This window comes from Triturus cristatus, chromosome 4_1, assembly GCF_964204655.1.
Source record: "Triturus cristatus chromosome 4_1, aTriCri1.1, whole genome shotgun sequence".
In the NCBI taxonomy this organism is placed as follows: Eukaryota; Metazoa; Chordata; class Amphibia; order Caudata; family Salamandridae; genus Triturus; species Triturus cristatus.
In genome coordinates, this window is record NC_140585.1 from 94,429,384 (window position 1) to 94,455,511 (window position 26,128).

Genomic DNA, 26,128 nt, shown 5'->3' on the forward strand with positions numbered 1-26,128 from the left:
ATTTTTTACCGATTCGTTACAATTCGGTAAGTACCGAATCGGTATTTACCGATTCGGTAATGAGGCATACCTTCCCATTGAGGGGAAGGTATGCCTCATTACCGAATCGGTATAATGTTGGAGAACATGCAAGGGTGGCAGGGTGTCACATTGACACCCTGTTGCACCCCTGATTCGGCCATGTGTGCACATGTGGCACACATACATGCCCTAAGGGCATGTATGTATGCCACATTGCACACTGCTACGCGCTTCAAAATGCATACACACATACATTAATTATTTACCACCAACTATAAGTTGGTGGTAAATACCGACTCCTAAACACACCCACACACCCCCCCCTACATATCATTTCTGGAATCGGAATTTACCGATTCGGTAAAATTACCGATTCGGTAAAATTACCACATCGGTAACGTTACCGATTCGGTAATTTTACCGATTCGGTAGTTTTACCGAATCGGTAAATTCCGATTCCAGAAATTGACCCCCTACATACCAATGACCAAAATACCGGTCGGTAACGGTATAATTACCGAATTTCGGCCGTTACCGACCGGTATTTGGCTACCTACATGAGGCCCTTAGTGTCTAGCACTATCCCTTCAGTGGGTTGCACAATTACAGCAGGCAGGTGTACCCAAGCCTGAAGGCTACTTGGCAACACAAGCGAGGACATAACTTATTGATACAACGGTTGGTGTTGCATTGTCACAGCGTATGCACCCGGTATCATATAGTCAACGTTTGCCATGTAAAAACGAAAATTAAAATTAAAAAAAGAAATCTAGAGACAAACTCATCTAAATGTTCCTTCAAATACTTCTAAAGGTACCCCAACAGATTTGCTCCTAGCAACACGACCATCCAGCAAAATACACAATATACAACTGCTAACAAAGGTGGGAGTGAGAATTATGCTTCCACGTACCCTATCGATAAAATAAAGTTCATTCATTTTTATTTAAAAATTACACGATAGTGAGCAAAACTCCACTTGATACCGTGAACGCACAAAAACTGTTGCAATGACTCCAGCTTACAGAGGAGTCAGAGCATTTTAACTTTCAAAGGCCTACACTTACTTTGCATCGAGACCTGGAAACAAATGGGTACTGCCGACCCTTGCGGCACAGGCGTCAAACACGTGCAGTGAGGACCCCTTCTCTTGCAGCGCCCACTCCCGTGGTACGCGCAACACGGGAGGAAAAGGAAAGCACCAAAGAAGACAAGGATAACCAGCAACAGAGGCCCAGTGCACTAAAGAAAAATAGTCAGCACCCCTTTGCCGTGGCACAAGACGCATTTGCCACCACTCTACTGATAACTCACCCATCCGTACCCACCTCAGTCTTATGGCAGTTAGACCTTCTGTAACATATTACGAGCAACATGACAATACGATGCGTGCAGATGATCCCCACTGCAGCCTGACAACTAGCACCCCTATTTCCACCATGTGCGCAACCAGATGCTACCTGTCAACAGTGCCACTGCTCCAAGTAACTCTAAGGGCGCCCCGCCTCGGGCCTCTGAGGGGGGGAAGATGCCATCACACATGGGCTTGCAGGCACTCCATCCCCCCTGAAGATCCATTATCCTCTGCCTCTGTAAGGAAAGCCTCTGCCTGATCAAAGTCATGGCCAGCCAGGGCCCACCTCCTAAAGGCCAGGCAACAGCACCTTTCCCCTGCCACCTGGTCAGGCCCAGTGGCGCGAAATTCCACCACCCCGGATGTTGGCGGTCCGTGAACAGTTATTGATCAGGGTTAGACGGCAGCACGCATTGCCCGCCAGGTCGCTGCTCACGCTCGCCCACACCCTGCTTACCGGGGAACGTGGAGGCTGAAGCCGGGTGAGCTGCACAGAGACTCAGGGCAGCAGCGCGCGAGAGACAAGAGAAGGCACCCCTCGGATGGCGGCAAAAAAAGAAACGGACGTCTCACCACTCACGATCATATACACGCAGCCCTCCTCTGCCGCCACTGCATTGCACACATCGCCAAGGGCAGTGATGCTTGACGCTCTTTACTCCCGTAAGCTGTTCAAGGCACTACAATGAGACAGCCAAGAAACACCAAATTGTGCTTGAGCATTTACTTAACGATGCAGCACGAAAGTCAAATTATGCGGCGTGACGGAGCACATTTTGCAGTGGGATTATTTCACAATTCTTTTCATTTTATCACAGATTAAATTGTGTGGGCAGGGGTTTTCTAAGCTAGCTGGCAGAAACATCGCATGGGAGGAGAAGTGCATTCCAAGCCTCGTTCTGGGAAGAGAAATTTTATTGGTTAAAGAAATGAAGGAAGGGCTAGGCTATGTAGCGCGAACTTGACCTGGAAGTATGTGAAGTTATTTATATGAGCACTAGTTGCTTTCATCACACAAGGACAAATTAATTTTTGTGTATTTTTAGGCATGGGGATATTAAATGATTTGCCCAGGATTTCAAGATGGTGAGCCGATGAGAGACTCGAACCAGGTTCCCTACTTACTGCCCCCTCCCCGCCTATCTCCCTCATTTCTGGCTGACGTCATGGCTCCCGGCTCTGGTATCTGACCCCCAGGCAGCGGAAAAGTAAAACAGCCTGGGTTGCCTGGGGATCGTGGAATCCGCCATCCCTCCACTCCTGCAACCTCGCACGTGCACACACGCATCCTTTCATCACACGCCTACCGCGAGGTAAAAAAACAGGAAGAGAGCACGTCATCACGTGCGCACCGTTGTGATTAGGCGCCAGCCAGAACAAAGTGCGGAGAGTAAAGGGGCCAGTAGCCTTGGAAGGATACAAATGACGACATAATCGCCATGAGGCGGGACTAACAAGCCTTAATTCAATCGTGAGGCAGCATTTACTGACCTAAGCCAATGGAAAAGATGGGCGTACAGTGGGTGGAGCTTCAATGAAGCTTCCACACTAAAGTGTATACTGCATGTCTCGGAGAGACAGCGCAAGTGCTGTCTAGGTGAGACCTAAAAAAGAAGGAGAGAGTGTGAAATAAGGGTGAGGGAGTGCCTGGTGGCGGATCAAAGAGGCATGGGGTAGAATCAATAGTGTGCATTCTTGGTATTTTTAGTGCTCCGACTTTTGATAACGCCGGTTGTGGGCTTCTAAACAAAACATTGGACACCAGCACTTGTTTACCAATTAAGCACTTACTAATACCATGTTGGGCTGTTTTGCGAATGGCAGGCCCCAGCTCACATAATATGATGAAAGGAATGGACCGCAAGATAAAAAAACAGCATGAGACAGAGTGGCAAGATGAGAGTCACTATATTCATCAGGAGATCTGGCCACAACTCTCCACTGGTGTAACCAGCAAGAACAATGCAGCCATGATCACTGGGCCAACATTTCATGAGTTGTCTTTGAAATGTATTTAACTTCAGGAATTACCGTGGATCCAACAACAATTCTTGAGCATCTGCACCTGATGACATAATGCTAAAGGTAAGATTGAGAGCACTGAGCCGCCAGCGGCTTGTGGTAATGCAGTATTTGTCACTTGTTGTTGAGAACGCTTATATAACCCAACAACTCCTGGAACAAATATCACCTGCTCCATTCTCAGTCACTGTCCATGCTTACTTAATGCCAGAGCTGAGATATCTTCTCTTTTCTGTCCCTGTGGCAGTGCTGAAATATGCTGCAACCTCATACTTGCAAGAAAGTCACATGTGGCTGCTGGGTTGGGCGTGGGTGCTTGAGGTCATGTGTGAGTAATGATTGTGTGAAGCTCTTCTAGACCTAAGGATATGTGTACTCAACTGCACTCTTTCTACCGGGTCATGATTCATGACCCCCGGCTCCTGCTCAGACTAAAGATGGAGATATATGTGAGTCACATACTCTCTAAATTTTATTGTGGCCTTTATTGGCACATCTGGCTACATTAGCACCCTTTACAAGAATAATGTTTGCATGTTACGTTATTCTACAATATCATTGATAGGTCCCGGCATGTGACATTGTCAATTGAAGGCTATAAATTATCAGTGTGTTCTACATGAGCTTTGGTAGTCGTGCTACAATATATAATGTTCAAAAAATCCCTTTTACCACTCAAAGTTACCCACGTATGGTTTCTTCCTCCATTACAGTTGCCACATCCTGCTCCGTGAATAGCTGCGTCCATGGTATTTGCCCGTCTCAAGAATGCGTTTGTGCCGATGGATACACAGGACCCGCCTGTGATGGTGAGAAAGAAAGGGCAAATTTGTGGACCACACAACGGCCATAATCAAAGGATGCATTATAGATCATCAGTACAAAAGTCTTGATTATAGTTTTTGCTGCAGATCTATCTATTAAATCTGTGTATAGATTAAAGTACATGGATTAAACAATCATTGAGAAAAGTAAATAGGTCTAGCATTTGAAGCAGGCTTTTCCTATGGTTTTTAATGTGTTTATAAACCTTTATTACATAAACATTAACAACATGGCTGCCTGTATGTGTGGGACATGCAACCAGTTGTCTTTCAATGTATTTGCAATACAGTATCGGACTTGAAAGCATTAGGGGGGTCTTCCCCCCAACATTTTGCCTGCCTCCTCCACTTTTTCAACCTCTTTTCTGCTTGTATTAGGACTCTGTGCACGTTATCACTGCTGACCAGTGCTAAAGTGCTTGTGCTTTCTCCCCTATACATGGTAATAGTGGTTTACTCTGATTTGGAATATTTAATTTACTTATAAGTCCCTAGTAGAGTGGTACTCCCTGTACACTGGGTCTGTTAATTTAATGCCACTAATAAACCTGCAGGACTGATTGTGCCACCCACTAAAGTAGTCCTTTAAACATGTCTCAGGCCTGCTATTGCAAAGCCTGTGTGTGCAGTTTATACTGCCATGCTGGGGGAGGGGAGTAGACCTGATTATAGCTAGTATTTACAGACATAACTTTAACAATCCAACGTTTTATCAGGAATTGTTTGGGCACCTGGAAAAGGTTTCTTCTTTGCCGCAAATATGGGAGGCAATCTAAATTGTGTGCTGGATCTGGCATAGGACCACTCCGGGGGCCCTAATCAGCACCCTTCTGCTGTGGCCAGAGCTATTATGGATGCGGCAACCCACTTAAATATGTTAGATGTATGGTGCATGTGGACACCGACTGATGAAGGCTTTGCCCATTATTCTGCACTGCATGACCTCCACACTCGAATCAACTACTGGTTTGTATCTAGACCTATGTATCCCCAGATTAGAGCCTGCGTGATCCACCCTGATCTTTTTGAGACCACTCCCCAAAAATGCTAGATATCGATAGCCCACAGAAGAGAACTGCCCCTTTCAATTGGCGGTTCCCGCCATATTTGTTACTAGATAGCGTATTAATTCCGAAATGGCAGAGGCCATAAACAGCTTTTTTGATATTAATATTGGTTCTGTCGGTCAGTTTTCTATTATGTGGGAGTCCTTTAAAGTTTATATATGGGGGATAGCCATGTCCAAGCACTCTGGGGTCCTCCGGTCTCTTAGAGGAAGGCTGACTAACTTAGAGAGCTGATTGAGCGATTTAGAGCGAGAGGCCATGGCAGGAGAGGATTTTCAGGTGAAGGATGTGTTGAAAAGCACACTAGAGGAATACCATGAGATAGTGGACAGCAAGATTAAGCACATGGGGAAATACACAGTCTCCAAAACATATGTGGAAGGGGAAAGATGGGGTTCAGTCTTGGCGGCATTGCTGAGAGCCAGAGAAGAGCTGGGGTGTGTGACTGAGCTGCAGGTAGAGGGTGGTGAGCTGTTGGGGGACCCATCTGCAATAGTGGACAGGTTTAGCTAGTATTATTCAGATCTGTATAGATCTAGAGCAACTGCAGAGAAGGCAGCAATCCAGCACTCTCTGGAACACATTAGAATGACGTGGTTGGCTGATGCAAAAGAAATAAATGATGGACGGAATGCCAGACAATGCACACATCCACCCCCCAGTCACAAGGATCTGGGTTAAATCCATCATTCTTTTGCTCACCACACCACCCAAATTTGGGCTGGACTGTTCCAATGATGCAGAAGGTCAAGCCTGATTTGCATAAAGCTGGGTCTGAACTGAGGTCGCAAAGTGAGCTAAAGAACAATCATGGATTCATCCCAGATCTGTTACTGGGGGTGCTAGGGGTGAGTGTTTGAAAAGTTTCAGCACTCCGTCCATCATCTCCTTGCGTTTGCTTTGTTCGCCCTAAGTTGGCAGGGTATGCCCAGACGTGGGTCCCTTCCTCACTTTGCCACTGGATTCAAGCTAGACTGGCTGATGAGGAGTGTTACCCCGAAATAGGTCTCAGGATGCTTGCTACTGGTTCAGAAAAGACCTGGCTTGGCAGTTCGTGTTGGACTGTTCCCACAGGGTAAAGACTGATTTGCATATAGCTGTGTCTGAACTGGGGTGGCAAAGTGAGCTAAAGAACAATGATGGATTCAACCCAGATCTGCGACTGGGGTGAGTGTCTGAAAATTTTTGCCGCTCCGTCCATCTTCTCCACGTGTTTGCTTTGTCTGCCCTAAGTTGGCGGGGTATGCCCATACGTCGTTCCATTGCTCACTTTGCCAATGGATTCAAGCTAGTCTGCCTGATGAGGGGTGTTACCCCGAAATAGGTCTCAGGATGCTTGCTACTGGTTCAGAAAAGACCTGGCTTGGCAGTTCGGGTTGGACTGTTCCCACAGGGTCGAGACTGATTTGCATACAGCTGGGTCTGAACTGAGGTAGCAAAGCGAGCTAAAGAACGATGATGGATTTAACCCAGATCTGTGACTGGGAGTGAGTGTTTGAAAAGTTTCAGCACTCCATCCATCATCTCCTTGTGTTTGCTTTTTTGCCATAAGTTGGCAGGGTATGCCCAGATGTGGATCCCTTGCTCACTTTGCCACTGGATTCAAGCTAAACAGGCTGATGAGGGGTGTTACACCCAAACCGGTCCCAGGATGCTTGTTTTTTGTTCAGGGAAGACCTGGCTTGGCAGTTTGGGCTGGCGTGTTCCCATGCGGTAATGGGTCAAGACTAATTTGCATACAGCTGAGTCTGAACTGAGGTGGCAAAGTGAGCAAAAGAACGATGATGGATTCAACCCAAATCTGTGACTGTGGGTGAGTGTTTGAAAAGTTTCAGTACTCAGTCCATCATCTCCTTGTGTTTGCTTTGTTCACCCTAATTTGGCAGGGATGCCCAGACGTGGGTTCTTTGATCACTATGGCACTGGATTCAATATAGCCTGGCTGATAAGGGGTGATACCCCGAAACTGGTCCCAGGATGCTTGCCTCCAGTTCGGGAAGACCTGGCTTGACATTTTGGGTTCCACTGTTCCCATGAGGCACAGGGTCAAGACTGATTTGTAAACAGCTGTGTCTGAACTGAGGTAGCAAAGTGATCTAAACAAAGATGATGGATAAACCCAGATCTGTGACTGGGGGTGAGTGTTTGAAGAGTTTCAGCACTCCATCCAGCATCTCCTTGTATTTGCTTTGCTCGCCATAAGTTGTCTGGGTATGTCCATACTTGGGTTCCTTGCCCACTTTGCCACTGGATTCAAGCTAGCCTGGCTGATGAGGTGTGTTTCCTCAAAAACCTCTTAAACCTCCTGCGGTTTAGGAAGATGCTAAAAACACTGTTGTTTAGAAGGATTCTGAGTGTTAGCTAGACCAGGGAGTGTCTTTCTTGCAATGTCTGCCAAGCTTATTGTTGTAACTAGAGATTTTGAGCGCCTAGAGACCTGCAGGTGATTGGGCGCGATATAAATCCAAAATAACAATAACAATAACAATAACAAAAATGGTCCCAGTAGGCTTGCTTCCCATTCAGGACAGAACTGGTTTGGCAGTTTGGGTTCGACTGTTCCCCTGAGACACAGGGTCAAGACTGATTTGCAAACAGCTGAGACTGAACTGAGGAAGCCAAGTGAGCTAAAGAATGATGATTCATTCAACCCAGATCTGTGTCTGCGGGAGAGTGTTTCAAAAGTTTTGGACCGCCATCCATCATCTCCTTGTGTTTGCTATGTTTGCCCTAAGTTGGCAGGGTATGCCTAGATGTGGGTCCCTTGCTCACTTTGCCACTGGATTCAAGCTAAACTGGCTGATGAGGGATGTTACCCCAAAATTGGACCCAGGATGCTTGTTTCCTGTTCAGAGAAGACCTGGCTTGGCAGCTCGGGCTGCACTGCTCCCATGAGGCACCGGGTCAAGACTGATTTGCATACAGCTGGGTCTGAACTGAGGTGGCAAAGAGAGCTAAAGAACGATGATCGATTCAACCCAGATCTGTGACTGGGGGTGAGTGTTTGAAGAGTTTCAGCACTCCATCCATCATCTTCTTGTGTTTGCTTGGTTCACCATAAGTTGTCTGGGTATTCCCATACTTGGGTCCCTTGCTCACTTTGCCACTGGATTTGAGCTAGCCTGGCTGATGAGGTGTGTTACCCCAAAATCGGTCCCAGGATGCTTGTTTACGGTTTAGGTAAGACCTGACTTGGCAGTTCAGGTTGGACTGTTCCTACGAGGCAGAGGGTCAAGACTGATTTGCATATAGCTGGGTCTGAACTGAGGTGGCAAAATGCGCTATCGAACGATGATGGATTCAACCCAGATCTGTGACTGTGGGTGAGTATTTGAAAAGTTTCAGCACTCTGGCCATCATCTTCTTGTGTTTGCTTTGTTCGCCGTAAGTTGCCAGGGTATTCCCAGGCGTGGGTCCCTTGCTTAATTTACCACTGGATTCAAGCTAGCCAGGCTCATGAGGGTTGTTACCCCAAAACTGGTCCCAGGATGTTTGTTTCTGGTTCAGGGAAGACCTGGCTTGACAGTTCGGGCTGGACTGTTTCCATGCCACACTGGGTCAAGACTAATTTGCATACAGCTGGGTCTGAACTGAGGTGGCCAAGTGAGCCAAAGAAAGATGATGGATTCAACCCAGATCGGTGACTGGGTGTGAGTGTTTGAAAAGTTTCAGCACTCCGTCCATCATCTCCTTGCGTTTGCTTTGTTCGCCCTAAGTTGGCAGGGTATGCCCAGACGTGGGTCCCTTCCTCACTTTGCCACTGGATTCAAGATAGACTGGCTGATGAGGGGTGTTACCCCGAAATAGGTCTCAGGATGCTTGCTACTGGTTCAGAAAAGACCTGGCTTGGCAGTTTGTGTAGGACTGTTCCCACAGGGTAAAGACTGATTTGCATATAGCTGTGTCTGAACTGGGGTGGCAAAGTGAGATAAAGAACAATGATGGATTCAACCCAGATCTGTGACTGGAGTGAGTGTCTGAAAATTTTTGCCGCTCCGTCCATCTTCTCCGCGAGTTTGCTTTGTCTGCCCTAAGTTGGCGGGGTATGCCCATACGTGGTTCCCTTGCTCACTTTGCCAATGGATTCAAGCTTGTCTGCCTGATGAGGGGTGTTACCCTGAATTAGGTCTCAGGATGCTTGCTACTGGTTCAGAAAAGACCTGGCTTGGCAGTTCGGTTTGGACTGTTCCCACAGGGTCGAGACTGATTTGCATACAGCTGGGTCTGAACTGAGGTGGCAAAGCGAGCTAAAGAACGATGATGGATTTAACCCAGATCTGTGACTGAGGGTGAGTGTTTGAAAAGTTTCAGCACTCCATCCATCATCTCCTTGTGTTTGCTTTGTTTGCCATAAGTTGGCAGGGTATGCCCAGATGTGGATCCCTAGCTCACTTTGCCACTGGATTTAAGCTAAACAGGCTGATGAGGGGTGTTACCCCCAAACCGGTCCCAGGATGCTTGTTTTTTGTTCAGGGAAGACCTGGCTTGGCAGTTTGGGCTGGCGTGTTCCCATGCGGTAATGGGTCAAGACTAATTTGCATACAGCTGAGTCTGACCTGAGGTGGCAAAGTGAGCAAAAGAACGATGATGGATTCAACCCAAATCCGTGACTGGGGGTGAGTGTTTGAAAAGTTTCAGTACTCAGTCCATCATCTCCTTGTGTTTGCTTTGTTCGCCCTAATTTGGCAGAGATGCCCAGACGTGGGTTCTTTGATCACTATGGCACTGGATTCAATATAGCCTGGCTAATAAGGGGTGATACCCCAAAACTGGTCCCAGGATGCTTGCCTCCGGTTCAGGGAAGACCTGGCTTGACATTTCGGGTTCCACTGTTCCCATGAGGCACAGGGTCAAGACTGATTTGTAAACAGCTGAGTCTGAACTGAGGTAGCAAAGTGATTTAAACAAAGATGATGGATAAACCCAGATCTGTGACTGGGGGTGAGTGTTTGAAGAGTTTCAGCACTCCATCCAGCATCTCCTTGTATTTGCTTTGCTCGCCATAAGTTGTCTGGGTATGTCCATACTTGGGTTCCTTGCCCACTTTGCCACTGGATTCAAGCTAGCCTGGCTGATGAGGTGTGTTACCTCAAAAATGGTCTCAGTATGCTTGTTTCGCATTCAGGAAAGAACTGGTTTGGCAGTTTGGGTTCGACTGTTCCCCTGAGACACAGGGTCAAGACTGATTTGCAAACAGCTGAGACTGAACTGAGGAAGCCAAGTGAGCTAAAGAATGATGGTTCATTCAACCCAGATCTGTGTCTGCGGGAGAGTGTTTCAAAAGTTTTGGACCGCCATCCATCATCTCCTTGTGTTTGCTATGTTTGCCCTAAGTTGGCAGGGTATGCCTAGATGTGGGTCCCTTGCTCACTTTGCCACTGGTTTCAAGCTAAACTGGCTGATGAGGGATGTTACCCCAAAATTGGACCCAGGATGCTTGTTTCCTGTTCAGAGAAGACCTGGCTTGGCAGCTCGGGCTGCACTGCTCCCATGAGGCACCGGGTCAAGACTGATTTGCATACAGCTGGGTCTGAACTGAGGTGGCAAAGTGAGCTAAAGAACGATGATCGATTCAACCCAGATCTGTGACTGGGGGTGAGTGTTTGAAGAGTTTCAGCACTCCATCCATCATCTTCTTGTGTTTGCTTTGTTCACCATAAGTTGTCTGGGTATTCCCATACTTGGGTCCCTTGCTCACTTTGCCACTGGATTTGAGCTAGCCTGGCTGATGAGGTGTGTTACCCCAAAACCGGTCCCAGGATGCTTGTTTCCGGTTTAGGTAAGACCTGACTTGGCAGTTTAGGTTGGACTGTTCCTACGAGGCAGAGGGTCAAGACTGATTTGCATATAGCTGGGTCTGAACTGAGGTGGCAAAATGAGCTATCGAACGATGATGGATTCAACCCAGATCTGTGACTGTGGGTGAGTATTTGAAAAGTTTCAGCACTCCGGCCATCATCTTCTTGTGTTTGCTTTGTTCGCCGTAAGTTGCCAGGGTATTCCCAGGCATGGGTCCCTTGCTTAATTTACCACTGGATTCAAGCTAGCCAGGCTCATGAGGGTTGTTACCCCAAAACTGGTCCCAGGATGTTTGTTTCTGGTTCAGGGAAGACCTTGCGTGACAGTTCGGGCTGGACTGTTTCCATGCCGCACTGGGTCAAGACTAATTTGCATACAGCTGGGTCTGAACTGAGGTGGCCAAGTGAGCCAAAGAAAGATGATGGATTCAACCCAGATCTGTGACTGAGTGTGAGTGTTTGAAAAGTTTCAGCACTCCGACCATCATCTCCTTGTGTTTGCTTCTTTCGCCCTAAGTTGGCAGGGTATGCCTAGATGTGGGTGTCTTGCTCACTTTGACAGTGGAATCAAGCTAGCCTGGCTAATGAGGGGTGTTACCCCAAAACTGGTCCCAGGATGCTTCTTTCTTGTTCAGGGAAGACCTGGCTTTGCAGTTCAGGCTGTACTGTTCCTATGAAGCACAGGCTCAAGACTGATTTGCATGCAGCTGGTTCTGAACTGAGGTGGCAAAGTGAGCTAAAGAACGATGTTGGATTCAGCACGGATCTGTGACTGGGGTTGAGTGCTTGAAACGTTTCAGCACTCTGTCCATCATCTCCTTGTGTTTGCTTAGTTCGCCCTAAGTTGGTAGGGTATGCCCAGACGTCGGTCCCCTGCTCACTTTGCCACCGGAATCAAATCTAGCCTGGCTGATGAGGGGTGTTACCCTGAAACTGGTCTGAGGATGCATGTTTCTGGTTCAGTGAAGAACTGGCTTGTGAGAAGGTGGCCTGATATTTGCTGTCCACTAGTTCTAGTGGGCACCTTGTATCAGTCCAAACAACCCCTTATGGTGATAGGTTAAAGACAACCTTTATTGAAAGCTATCCTAGTGGTAGCTATGGAGTGTAGCCTTCAGTCTAAGTCGTGAAGAATGTAAAGCAGCTTGTTTTACCAGTCTATAATCCCTTGAATGATCAAATGAAAGGACAACCACACCAGGTATATATTTAAAATATATGTATTTAGGTTAACACACACCCCTCTAGTCTCTTTATGAGACTGGAGTTCGAATTACTTTGTTTACAAGTTAGCAAATATCAGCAATAGCACAAACACACATTTGGGCCTTAGGGGCGTACCAAACCATATACCAAAAAAGTGGTATAAGAACCACGACTGAACTAGACACAAGGCCTAGAGCCTGTAGAATCGCTGGGACCCCAAGGAACCACCCAAGTTAGTGACACAGGGGACCCACGAGGACTGTATGCAGTGTGTAAACACAACCCCTGGTTCCCGTTATCTTCGATGGGCAATGTCGCGGTTGGAAATTTAAAGATTAGGGACACTTAGAAATGAGTCACGACCAAACCCTTTTGGACTTAAGAAGTTCTAGGGCTAGCACCCACGGGAGCACCTGAGTACTCGAGTTACCTCACCCAGGGAAGTCGGGTGCATAGGTGTCTTTTGGTGTCGGGTCGCTTCATCGATTGCAATGGAAGCCTGCAAAAACTGCTGCTGCCGTGACGAGGAGAAGTGTCCGAAGAGATCCAAGCCTGGATCTGGGATGGAAGGAACCTGAAAGCAGAGGGGACAGAGTCTGGGTCACTAGCCAGTGACCGAGGACAGGATGGACCAATGCCCACGAGGTCCAGGAGGCATCGACGAAGTCCATGAGCTGAATTGAGCTGCCCCATGAAGTCTGTCGAGTGCTGCGGTATCGGCGACCAGGTTGGACCGAACAAGCCTTGGCAACGGCAAGTCACAGGAATTCAGAGAAAGGACTGATGTGCAGACCAGCAAGGTCTGAGGGACTCACCCAGCAGAGGGGACAGAGTCTGGGTCATTAGCCAGTGACCAAGGGCAGGATGGACCAATGCCCACAGATGTCGTGTGCTTCAGGTGAGTTGATGGGTGTCTTGACTCTTCAGCCACGAGGTCCAGGAGGTGGCCACGAGGTCCAGGAGGTGTCAACGAAGTCCATGAGCCGGATTTGAGCTGTGCCACGAAGTCTGTTGAGTGCTGCAGTGTCGGCGACCAGATTGGACCCAACAGGCCTTGGCAACGGCAAGTCACAGGAATTCAGAGAAAGGACTGCCGTGCAGACCAGCAAGGACTGAGGGACTCACCCAGCGAAGGTAAGACATGGCACGTCTGGAGCAACCAGGAAAGCCCAAGCAGAAAAGGAGTTGCCTTCGTGGGGACCTGCTAGCCATCGGGCTTGTGATCGCGAAGGAGCCTCAAGTGGTCGCACTTGAAACTGGCCCATGGGTCACTCGTGGAGTGGAGCTCAGCAATCTTCGGTGCATGAGGTGATCAAGGCTGGGACTACTCGGAGGCCAAAGCACAACTTTGAGGAGGACCAGGAAGATGCTGTTGCTGCAAAAGATCATGGTGTCCAGGGGTCACGGTTCCACATCACCCACGATAGCCACAGGCCTCAGCTTTGCTGTGGACTCAGAGTAGCCTTGGGGAAATCTGGAAATCTACCTCCAGTGATGCAAAGAATTCGGCGTCCGGCGGGAGCTTCAGCGATGCAGACCGGTCAGTTGCTTCTTTGGTGCCTGCCAAGCAGGGGAGTCACTCCTTGACCCCGAGGGAGATTTCTTCCATCTTCTAGTCGTGATAGAAAGTCGAAGGTCCAGGATATATTTTGCAGAGTTTCGTCCAGGGTAATCTCAAGTCCTTGGGACTGGGTTCCTATACTTATACTAAGTTTAGGGGTTCGACTAACTCTAAGGTCACACCTATGGGAGGACCTGGTGTGGGGGTGGTTACAACCCTTCCCCTTTGTCCAGTTTCGTGCCAGAGCAGGGGCTGAGTTCCCCTGCAAACTGTTTGAACTGGGCTATGCACAGGGACACCTTGTGTGCCCCAGGCAGTGTCTCAAAAGCATTCTCTGAATGCACCCACCCTGCCCCAATACACATCTGCCTGTCTGAGGGAGGTGGTTACACCTCCCTGTGACAGGAAACCTATTGTCCAGGCCTCCCCTGCCGGAGTTTCCCTCAGCAGCAGGAGGCCAGACCCATGTCTGTGGCAGTGGCATCCATTTTGTGATGCCAGGGCTTTGGAAAATTTTAACCGGGTAGAGCAGTGTGAACATGTATTTCCCTCTAGAAGGGTGGAATGCTCCCCCCGCCACCAGGACTAGTGGGGGGGGGGTAGTATTCCAAGATGTTTGACACCAAACACGACTTGTTTTGATGCAGCCATTCCAAAGTTAGCATTTACAGCGAGGTTATAATGCACTTAAGAGTATAAGGTATGTCTCTATTGCAGAACAGCAATAAGGAAGTATTTCCGAAAGCTGCAGAGGGGCTCAGCTCATGCTTGGGCACCCTCTCACACAAAACCAAGCACTCTGTCTTCAGGATTGTCAAGGCCTACCATAGGAGTGACTTATAGGTCCATATGTGTCTGTATACATAAGTGGATATAGGTAACCTATACCACTGTAAGGGATGCAAGCACCACATTACCCAGGCTGCAGTAGCAGACCTGTGGTGTCATTTTGGAGTGCTTCCCAGGTGTGGCATAATACATGGTTCAGCCCCTGGTAGGCCTCTGAGGTACCTATGCCCTAGGTACATAGTATACCATATACTAGGGGCTTATAAGGCACTCCAGAATCCAATTAGAAATGTACCTAATGTACACGGAAACCATTTTACAGAGAAAGCAGATAGACTGGGGCCCTGAATAGCAAGATCCCAGTCCAACTAAGTCATAAACCAGCAAAACACCAGGTAAAAAGTGGGGGCAACCATATAGTCAAATTCCACCTTCCTACATAACCGCCCCCCCAAACAAAAGGAGATAAGGCTAACCTTGGCCAGTTGAGTCTTTATTGACTAAGTGGCCATATAAGGAAGCACCTGCACTAGCATGGTTGCCCCCTGTTTTACGGTCCTCTGAGCTATTCCTCACCACCATGGGGAATTACTACCTGTGGTGTGTTTTGGCAAAGTAGAAGGCTGATGAGGTGTCTGAGTAGAGAAGTGAGGCCCTAATAAAGTTGGCCCAAGCTTCCTCAGGTCACTTGTCACCATATATGCCTCTCTTTCCGTGCCTGAGTTTAACTTTGCTCTAAGGGTCAACCTTTGGCTGCCTACAGCTGCGGGTTGGATCCCTTTGGGTGGAACACTGGAGGGGCTGAGCAGGTTTGGAGCCTTTTGGTCCCATATTTGCCCTTGCCCAACAGTGTCCTGCTGGGGGAGGTCCCTACACAGTGGTAATGGGGATCCCTCAGTGGGTTGAGGAATTTTCACCTGGCTAGGGCTACTAGCCTGGGAGCCCCTAATCTGCTGATGGGGGGGGGTTCCTCTGGATAAGGGCCCTTTGGGGGTCCACTGGCCTCCCTGACCTCTACAGCCTTGGGCTGACTGAGGCAGGGTAGAGAGGGGCAGGTTACCTGCTCCAGACTGGGTACCACCTTGGAAGGTTCCACTGCCATCAGGGGTGCTGCCAGGCCAGACCTGTCTACCTCTGTGGCAGTTCCTTCACAAGGGGTAGGATCAGTTCCCTGAGGAAGCTGAGTCTGGGGGGGAAGAAGACTTTTCTTCAACCTTTGTGCCCTCTTGTGGAAGAGAGTGGGCCATTATTTCAGGCTCCATCACTCCAAAATGTTTCTGGGCTTGGGCTGTGGCCATCACAGCCCCACTAACCTTCTCAGGTATGCCCAACATTCTCAAATGGGCTTGGTGTTCAACTTCAGCCCAGGCTGAAATTTCCAGAAAATTATCCATCAGGCAATCTACAGGTAAGTTTGGGGACACTGCTACTCTCTTCCCAGCTAAGATTGACTATGGACATGGGGGGATCTGTGCTGACACCATCTATGTTGGTCATCTGATAACTAAAGTCAGGTAAAAGCTGCTGAGGGGGAACTTGTTTCCCTCCACCATGGTGACACTAGCCCCAGTGTCCCTATAGGCCACAGCTTTCTGACAATGGGCTCCAGTCTGTACCTGCCCAAAGTATTGGGTCCTATGGAAAAGGTGGCAAATCCCATGCCACCATCTCAGACTAAGGATGCTAGTGAGGGGGACCTGTCTAAACTAGGACCCACCTCTGTTCCCCATGAGAATGCACCTAACCTCTTGGGTGCAATACTACCACCTGTAGGATTACTACTAGTAGTACCAGGAGGAATGGTAGTATCATCTGGAGGAACATTTTCTTTATTGCCATTCCTAGGGCAATTGGGATCAGTCTTCCAGTGACCAGGCTTTTTACAGACATGGCAATATCAAGTCAAGTCAAAGGCTTTATTTCGATAAAAAACATATCATAAAAGCTTCACAATTAAAAAGAATTTGATTTCATTTAACTTTAAAATCCAATTTTTACAATAAAAAGAGAAGCACATCATAAATAGGTATTAAGAACAAATTAAACAATTTCTTTAAGCCTTTTGCTTCTGATACACCATGCCCATGATAACATTTTTGAAAGGGCGCAAGCATACAGAGGGCGAGAGTCTGACATTAAAATGCGTAGCGCCTCGGTGTGGTGCCTAGTTCCTAAGGAGCGACACAATTGCTTAAGCCATCTTCTTCTTGGGTGTACATACTCCTGGCATTCAAATAAAAAATGCGCCACAGACTCTTGTCTAGATATGCAAAAAGGGCAAAATTCTGTGGTCTGGGCTGGGGGTTTCCACCGAGATGTAAAAGCATGAAGTGGGAGAGTCCCGGTCCTAAATTTAAAGTAAAGGGTTCTGTCAAAAGGTCTCTCTACGATATCGAGATATAATTCCCGGATCGGCAAGTCCTTGAATTTCAGAAAGTCCTCCGTGAGATTGCCCAATGTACAGTTAGTGTTCCGTTGGGTCGCAATCCAGTTCCAGTATAAAGTCTTAAGTGTAGCTTTCGGAGGGGAAGACCTATTTTCCCATGCTGTACTTAGCCCCAGATTGCACAGGAGGGCTTTCATGTCTCTCAACCATTTTATCCTATGCCACCCGGGAAGTGACATAACTTCGGAGAGGCCTTTAGCATATTTAGCTAGCTCCGGGACTCGCCACAACCGAGTCCATAACAGTAGGGGGCGAAATTTCACCAGATCACCAATGGGACGACATCCTAAATCAAGCATAATGGGGTCATAGGGGTACCTTGGGGAAGTGACATAATGGCCCTACAGAACTTCCTCTCAGATATTGACACCTCACTAGTATTGCATGAGCCCCACAGCTCAGCCCCATAAAGAGCGGAGCTGACTCCCCTTGCTGCATAGATTTCGATGACAGGGGCTATAGGTCTGATTGCACAGGAGCGCTGCTCCTTCACAAGAGCCCCTGTTACCCTCTTGTGGGCTAGCAACATCTTACATAAATGAGGAGCCCTCTGCATATTATGCGATAAGCGGATCCCTAGGTAATCAAACACATCCACCCTCCCCAAAGGTACAGCATTCAGCCTCGGAGGGCGCACAGGTTTTTTATGGGGGTTCATCACAAGATATTTCATTTTATCAGTGTTGATTACCAGGCCCCGTTCTACGCAAAAAATCCTGGAAGTTGTTTAGTAATTTTTGGAGGCCCATTGGGGATTTAGAGAGTAAGAGTGTATCATCCGTGAAGAGAAGGGTAGGGATACGTTCCCCCGCCAGGGATGGTTCGTCTGAAGGATCTTTCAGCAGATGCTCGACCACATCGTTGACATATAAAGAAAAGAGGGTGGGAGCTAGAACACATCCCTGGCGAACCCCTCTCTCTACCGGGATTCTACTAGTTTTCTCTCTGTCCCTACCCCATCTAATCTGGGCAAAGGTGTTTTCATGCATCCTTACGATTAACAATAGTATGTAGTGGGGTACCCCCATGTCAGCAAGAACTCTCCAAAGAGTCTCCCTGGGTACTAGGTCAAAGGCAGTCTTTAAATCGATAAATGAGAGATAGAGACCGCCTTTGCCCAGGACCACCACCTTCCAGTACACTAGCAACAATCTAAACGCTTGTTCAATTGTGCCAGTGCCTACTCTAAAGCCTGCCTGGTAGTCGGAAAGGATGTGGTTTTCACCGATCCATTGTAGTAATCTGACCAACAACACCTTCCCGACCACCTTTTGAGTTATATCCAGTAGGCTTATAGGTCTGTAGTTGGATGGGTCGTCCCTAGCCCCCTTTTTAAAAATAGGGACAACCTCCGCCCCTTTCCAAGATGCGGGAATAGGTGCACCCCTACTGATAGCATTGAGCAGGCAATGGATAAATTTGCCCCATTTCGGAATATCTGAGCGTAGCAGATCCCCGGGGATGCCATCTGGGCCGGCTGCTTTTTGGGGCCTGATGTTACTAATTGCATACTCCACTTCTTTAATAGAAAAACGGGATCTGCCAAATCTACCTCCCAATTTTTAAAGGGCCCAATCTTTAAAGGGCATGATTGTACATAAGGTGCCGGTTGCATGGTCTACTCTCCTTATTGGGAGCTCGGGGTTTACTAAAGCCACCTCCCAGGCCTGTTTATCATTAGAAATAGCTGTAGGAATATCACCAGTTTGGTGAGTATACAATTTGGAAAAATGTTTAACCCACACTTGACTGCTGATATTACATGTTATAAGGTCGCTATCAGGTCTACTTTTGGCTCTAATTGTATCCCAGAAGCGCCTTGAATCTTTCCCAGAGCTTGCCTCTTTTAAGGTACACCAATACTCTTGTTCCCACGCCTTTCTTGCACTTGCCAGGGTTTCCTTATAATTTTTCCTAGCTCCCTGTATCGCTACTTGAGTTTTACTTTTGATGGCCCTAATCAAGAGAGATTGTGCATGCCTACAAGCAGATGTATACCAATCATGCTTACCCCTAGGGTTCCGAATTGCCATATTCTTGCCCACACGCTCCTTTTTCGAAAATACATTCCCAATAGTCCTAAGGGTTCCCTCAAAGATGGAAGTGACCCATCCAGAAGTTGGAGGGGCCGGGTCGATGTTATCCAACTCCATTTGTGAGGCAATGCATTGATAGTGTTAAGTTTGGTTTCGTCCTCTGAGACCAAATTCCACTTCAATCGTCTCCCACAGGAGGAGACAAAGATTTTATGAGCTAGCTTAGGAGATGTTTTGATCACTTCCTTGGGCCAAGGATTCCTGAGGGACAAGGAGAGCGAATTATGGTCGCTTTCGACGGTAGGCAAGACCATATCCTGAACCAAACCCCAAAGGGAAAAATCTTGCATGATGTAATCAATCCTTGAGGTATGGTTAGCTCTATTGAATGTGGCCGTTCCCGTGGGGTCTGAACTTGTACGGCCGTTGGTAGCTCTTAGACCGAACTCCAACGTTAGGGCATTCAGCTGAATCGCAGTTTGAGACCATTTTTTAATCGGGGGAATGGTTAGGATTGGGATACCCCATCTAGCATCATCTTCACCTGGGTCAAGAATATCATCTGATGTGAGGGGCTCATAAGTGCAATTAAAGTCTCCCGCAACCAAGACTTGGGCTCCAGCGGAGTTTTCTCTCAATTCCGTTTCAAGAGTAGACACTGTCGGGGACATAGAGCCATCTTTAGTGCCTCTGGCGTATACATTAAATAAGTCAAGGGTAGGTCCCCTTTGGGGACCTCTCAAGGAGATTCCTAAAATGTCAGGGCAGTTAATTTGTTTTGGTTCTATGCGGCAATTCAGGGCAATGCTTCCCAAATGCGTAGGCCTCCCGAGGGACGACCCTTCCCATTTCTGGGAAGTACTGCAGCGACAAAGTAGGTGATGTATCCTACCCGGTACAATGGTTCTAAGCTCCAGGTCTCCTGGAATAAACAGATCATATGTGCCTCCACTAGGGCATTCCACTCTGGTAAACATAATTTCCTATGGATGCCAGCTAGGTTCCAGCTTAAAATCTTTAAAGTGCCCAAAAAATCATGAGCATAATTTTTTGGGAAACTTGGGCATTCAATAGAGGGCATGGATGCAACAGGGGACGTGAGATCAGTGGAGGGCATAGGCGGTACAACCCTAAACCCTGATACAGGAGTAGGGCATGGGCTTGGGGCTGGGGCCTGCAAAGTTTCTTGAACAATTATCTTCAGGGTTGGAGTAATATGGTTAGTGCTATGCTTTTTTCAGACATAGAGCTATCTGAGGATTGAGATGGTTTGGAACTGGTGTGTTCAGTACCCTCAGGACCATGTCCTGTGCCCGATAATGGTCAATCCACTGCTTCTAGACAGCTGAATCTATTAGCAAGTGGTATGCCTCTCCAACCTACAGAAGAAGCTGTATCTCTACCCTCGTGGCCTGGCCAATCATCCCACTCCCTTCTTTTATTCCAGTTACTTATTTGTGGCATGCTCCTATCAGGGGTAACAGCACAACAATTTGTAGGGGATAGAAGGAGGAGAGCCTTCTGACCTTTATTCCATCATACTTGGGCCACGTACCACGACGGCAAATATAATCATCCGTACGCGGGTCGTCCAAATTAACTATGACAGAGTCCCCCCCGAGTCATTTTCTTCTCACTTCCTAACCAGGGCACCCTACGCACCATTAGGATCCTACTACCGCAAAAAGGTGGAAGCGGTCTATTGGTAGTAAGCCAATGCTGGACCTTATTTATTAAGGACCACGTTGGTTCCTCTGTGTTTGGCCTTAACTCTGGAACACCGGTCATAATCACAATGTATGGGTCTGCTTCTACTGGTAAATGTATGTGGTGCCCACTCTCACCCCTGATTTTGTCATTATTATACACTGGCCCTGATGGTTTGAGTGGTATATTTTTCGTGATTTCAGCAGGGACTGGGGATTTAGATGGCTCGACAAACTTCTTCAATGCAGCTGGCAGTGGCTTTAATTTTGTATTCAGTTCATTAGAGGGTGCTTTCGACACTATCTGCTCCGTCCTTAAAGTTGTGATAGTTGCTTTCGGCTCCCCAGATTTAGCCAACCCAGCACCCGTCTGTGCCTTAGGAGATGCATTCATGGAGGCTATCTGTTTTTCAATATTAGAAAGGGATAGTTCTATGGGTTGCATATAAACTTTAATAAGTTCTCCTAATCTACATAGAAGTAGGTTTTTAGCCTCACAGACTTTGCATCCCTCACCCAAACTAACAAGCTCACTGAGATCGATTGGATTCGAGGAGGGGGCTGTTATATCAGTAGCTATGTTGGTTGAGCCACTCTGAGTAAATGCACTTTTGCTTTGCGTCCGAGTAGTCAGGGTTTTTTTATTGGGTTAGCGTTTACATTTTTTCACTTCCCTAGGCTTCTTCCGTTTTGGGATAGCACCCTCCCTCTTCCCCCTTGAGTGATCAATAATGGGGACCTCCTGCCTTGGACTCGTAAAAAGTTCAGGCGTCCTCTCAAGAGCCTAACTTGATTGCATGTCCGAGAAAGCCAGAGATGCCGAAAGATCAACCATATTTGGCACACTATGAGTTTCAGCCTGAACTTCAATTAGAGGCCTAATATCCCTTGGGATTGTGGGTGTCTTGGCTAATGCCAAAGGGCCTATAGAAGATCGCCTTGCTAAAGCCAAATCCTGGGATACCCTACGCTCCAAGAGTGATATACCTTGATTAATCGCTTCATTTGCCCTAGTAATATATTGGTCGATTGGGCCACATGTGTACACTGCCCCATGTACAGTTTTGCTCCTACTACCCCTAGTCATCATATCAGAGATACAACAATGTAGACAGCCAGAAATCAAATCCAAACAGTTGGCAGATTACAGTTAAGCAGATGGAAGGAATATAGCAAGTGGCAGGGCAGTAAATCTTAAAGAAAATATAAGAGGGGGGGCCCAGTCCAGTCTTACCCAGTCTTTAATGGGCTTAAACGGGCCCGCCCTTGGCCCGGGCTTTGCCCGGGCGCTGCCCGCGCGCGATCCCACGAGGCGGTAGCCCAGCTGATATTTATGCGCCTCCAGGCGCGAGACTGCAGGAAGCGGCTTCCTCTTCCACCGCTAGGGATGCTGGGGGATGTAGACCCCTCCAAACAGCGGCCGCGTTGGAATGGCGGTGGCAGGAGGGAGACAGGCAGCGAACGCGGACCCAAGGAGCTGGCAATGCAGATGAGGTAAGGTGACACCAAAGAACAAGAGTCGCCCGCTCTGCTGGTTGCCCAGCTGATATTTATGCGCCTCCAGGCGCGAGACTGCAGGAAGCGGCTTCCTCTTCCGCCGCTAGGGATGCTGGGGGATGTAGTCCCCCTCCAAACAGCGGCGCGTTGGAATGGCGGCGGCAGGAGGGAGACAGGCAGCGAACGCGGACCCAAAGAGCTGGCAATGCAGATGACGTAAGGTGACACCAAAGAACAAGAGTCGCCCGCTCTGCCGGTTGCCCAGCTGATATTTATGCGCCTCCAGGCGCGGGAATGCAGGAAGCGGCTTCCTCTTCCGCCGCTAGGGATGCTGGGTGATGTAGTCCCCCTCCAAACAGCGGCCGCGTTGGAATGGCGGCGGCAGGAGGGAGACAGGCAGCGAACGCGGACCCAAAGAGCTGGCAATGCAGATGAGGTAAGGTGACACCAAAGAACAAGAGTCGCCCGCTCTGCCGGTTGCCCAGCTGATATTTATGCGCCTCCAGGCACGAGACTGCAGAAAGCAGCTTCCTTTCCGCCGCTAGGGATGCTGGGAGATGTAGTCCCCCTCCAAACAGCGGCCGCGTTGGAATGGCGGCGGCAGGAGGGAGACAGGCAGCGAACGCGGACCCAAGGAGCTGGCAATGCAGATGAGGTAAGGTGACACCAAAGAACAAGAGTCGCCCGCTCTGCTGGTTGCCCAGCTGATATTTATGCGCCTCCAGGCGCGAGACTGCAGGAAGCGGCTTCCTCTTCCGCCGCTAGGGATGCTGGGGGATGTAGTCCCCCTCCAAACAGCGGCGCGTTGGAATGGCGGTGGCAGGAGGGAGACAGGCAGCGAACGCGGACCCAAAGAGCTGGCAATGCAGATGAGGTAAGGTGACACCAAAGAACAAGAGTCGCCCGCTCTGCCGGTTGCCCAGCTGATATTTATGCGCCTCCAGGCGCGAGAATGCAGGAAGCGGCTTCCTCTTCCGCCTCTAGGGATGCTGGGTGATGTACTCCCCCTCCAAACAGCGGCCGCGTTGGAATGGCGGCGGCAGGAGGGAGACAGGCAGCGAACGCTGACCCAAAGAGCTGGCAATGCAGATGAGGTAAGGTGACACCAAAGAACAAGAGTCGCCCGCTCTGCCGGTTGCCCAGCTGATATTTATGCGCCTCCAGGCACGAGACTGCAGAAAGCAGCTTCCTTTCCGCCGCTAGGGATGCTGGGGGATGTAGTCCCCCTCCAAACAGCGGCCGCGTTGGAATGGCTGCGGCAGGAGGGAGCCAGGCAGCGAACGCGGACCCAAAGAGCTGGCAATGCAGATGAGGTAAGGTGACACCAAAGAACAGCAATATGGTTTCTTTTCAGGAGAGGAAGGAGTTTGGGACTCACCCCCAGAAGAGGACTTTTGGGGCCCTGTAGTGGACTTATCTTTAGATTTATCCCCACCTTTCTCTTGGGGCTTGGTAGAATCTTTCTTCTGGTCAATCCCCTGATTCTTAGGCTTTACCCTGGTTCTGACCCATTTGTCTGCCTTATTTCCCAATTCTTGGGGAGAGGTCAGATCAAAATCCACCAGGTACTGGTGTAGAAGCTGGTTTTGACAAATATTAAGGATCTGCTCCCTCATAATCAAATTGTACAATCCTTGAAAGTCATGCACTTTGCTGCCATGTATCCAACCTTCCAGAGGCTTAGCAGAACAATCAACAAAGTCTACCCAGTCTTGAGTCTGAGCTTTATGGGTGTCTCTGAACTTCAACCTATACTGTTCAGTGGTTAGGCCAAACCCATCAATCAGAGCACTCTTCAAGACCTTGCAGTTGTCAGCATCCTCTTCCCTTACAGTGAGGAGCTTAACCTCTACCTTTGTCTGCAAAGGAGAGCCATAAGATTGCTGCCCACTGACCTTGAGGTACCTTCTGTTCTTTACAGGCCCTCTCCAAGGCAGTTATCCATGTTTGGATGTCATACCCAATCTGGTAGGGAGGGACAATCTTATTTAGGTTTTTATGGTCATAAGGCCTTTCCCTATCTCTAGGGAAATTGCTGCCACCAAGGGACTCTAGTCCCTCCTTTTTACTAGCTCTGTAGAGCTCTAGGGCTTCCCTATCTAAGGCCATCTGCTGCATTCTGAGGTTGAACCTGTCTTGCTCATACTTCAGCAGTCTCTCCCCCCTCTCCTGGGAGATTTCCCTCCCTCTGTGAGAAGAGACAAAGGTCCCTTTAGAGGAGTTAGACTGGACAGATCCCCTTGACAGAGATCTATCCCTTCTAGCCCTGCTGTCAGGTCTACCTGGAGGAATATAGACCGGAGCATTATTGTCATCCTCCTCATCCTCATCCAGGAGATCTGGGTTCACCAGAGTCTGGTCATTGTCACCAGTCTGGTCAGCATCAGAGGTGGGGTCAGGGGAGTTTCCACCCCTAGGCCCACCCTCAGGCACTGCCCCACCCACACTGCCTACCCCATCAGACCCACTAGGCCCTGAGATATCATACAGCTTAAGTATCTTTATGAGATGCTGGGTGGATGGACTTTTGCCTGTCTTCAGCTTCCTAATGGAACATAAGGCACTAAGCTGAGCAAAGGAGAGATCCTCATATTTATAGGGAAGGAGCTCACTGGTTCCTGGTAGGGACCCACTGGTTCCTGGCTGGTTAGATAATACTAATGTGGTGTGGTGTATTGCACTACCTACACTAGTATGGCCTACTAAACTCTCTTGAGTTGTAGAAAGGGCGTGCTATCGCTTGACACACAACTCTAAGTTCAGTAGAACATACTGTAGCTAAACTTGATATTACATGTACCTCGAGTACCTTTAGTGGTTTTCAGTTGATCAATTCAATTGAGATTATCCGGTAAAACAATAACAAGCTGGAATCCCACATGCTGCACACCAATGTGAGAAGGTGGCCTGATATATGCTGTCCACTAGTTCTAGTGGGCACCTTGTATCATTCCAAACAACCCTTTATGGTGATAGGTTAAAGACAACCTTTATTGAAAGCTATCCTAGTGGTAGCTATGGAGAGCAGCCTTCAGGCTAAGTCTTGAAGGAATGTAAAGCAGCTTGTTTTACCAGTCTATAATCTCTTGAATGATCAAATGAAAGGACAACCACGCCAGGTACATATTTGAAATATATGTATTTAGGTTAACAGACACCCCTCTAGTCTCTTTATGAGACAGGAGTTCGAAGTACTTTGTTTACAAGTTGGCAATTATCAGTAATAGCACAAATAAACGTTTGGGCCCTAGGGGCGTACCACACCATATACCAAAAAAGTGGTATAAGAACCACGACTGAACTAGACACAAGGCCTAGAGCCTGTAGAATTGCTGGGACCCCAAGGAACCACACAAGGTAGTGACACAGGGGACCCACAGGGACTGTATACAGTTTGTAAACACAACCGCCGGTTCCCGTTATCTTCTATGGGCAATGTCGCGGTTGGAAATTTAAAGATTAGGGACACTAAGAATCGAGTCAGGACCAAACCCTTTTGGACTTAAGAAGTTCTAGGGCTAGCATCCACTGGAGCACCGGAGTACTCGAGTTACCTCACCCAGGGAAGCCGGGTGCATAGGCGTCTTTTGGTGACGGGTCCCGTTGTCGATTGCAATGGAAGCCTGCAAAGAACTGCTGCTGCTGTGAAGAGGAGAAGTGTCCGAAGAGATCCAAGCCTGGATCTGGGATGGAAGGAACCTGAAAGCAGAGGGGACAGAGTCTGGGTCACTAGCCAGTGACCAAGGGCAGGATGGACCAATGCCCACGAGGTCCAGGAGGCATCGACGAAGTCCATGAGCT

General features: G+C 48.5%; 1 protein-coding gene across 2 annotated transcripts in view; it reads left to right on the forward strand.

Moving 5' to 3' along the window:
• Nucleotides 1-26,128, forward strand: part of LOC146839637 (uncharacterized) — a 590,171-nt gene that overhangs the window by 231,245 nt on the left and 332,798 nt on the right. For both annotated transcript variants that reach the window (XM_085650371.1, XM_085650372.1), the window contains exon 6: nucleotides 4,111-4,206. In XM_085650371.1, coding sequence (XP_085506497.1) covers nucleotides 4,111-4,206 — 96 coding nt within the window. The remainder of the gene's footprint in view (nucleotides 1-4,110; nucleotides 4,207-26,128) is intronic.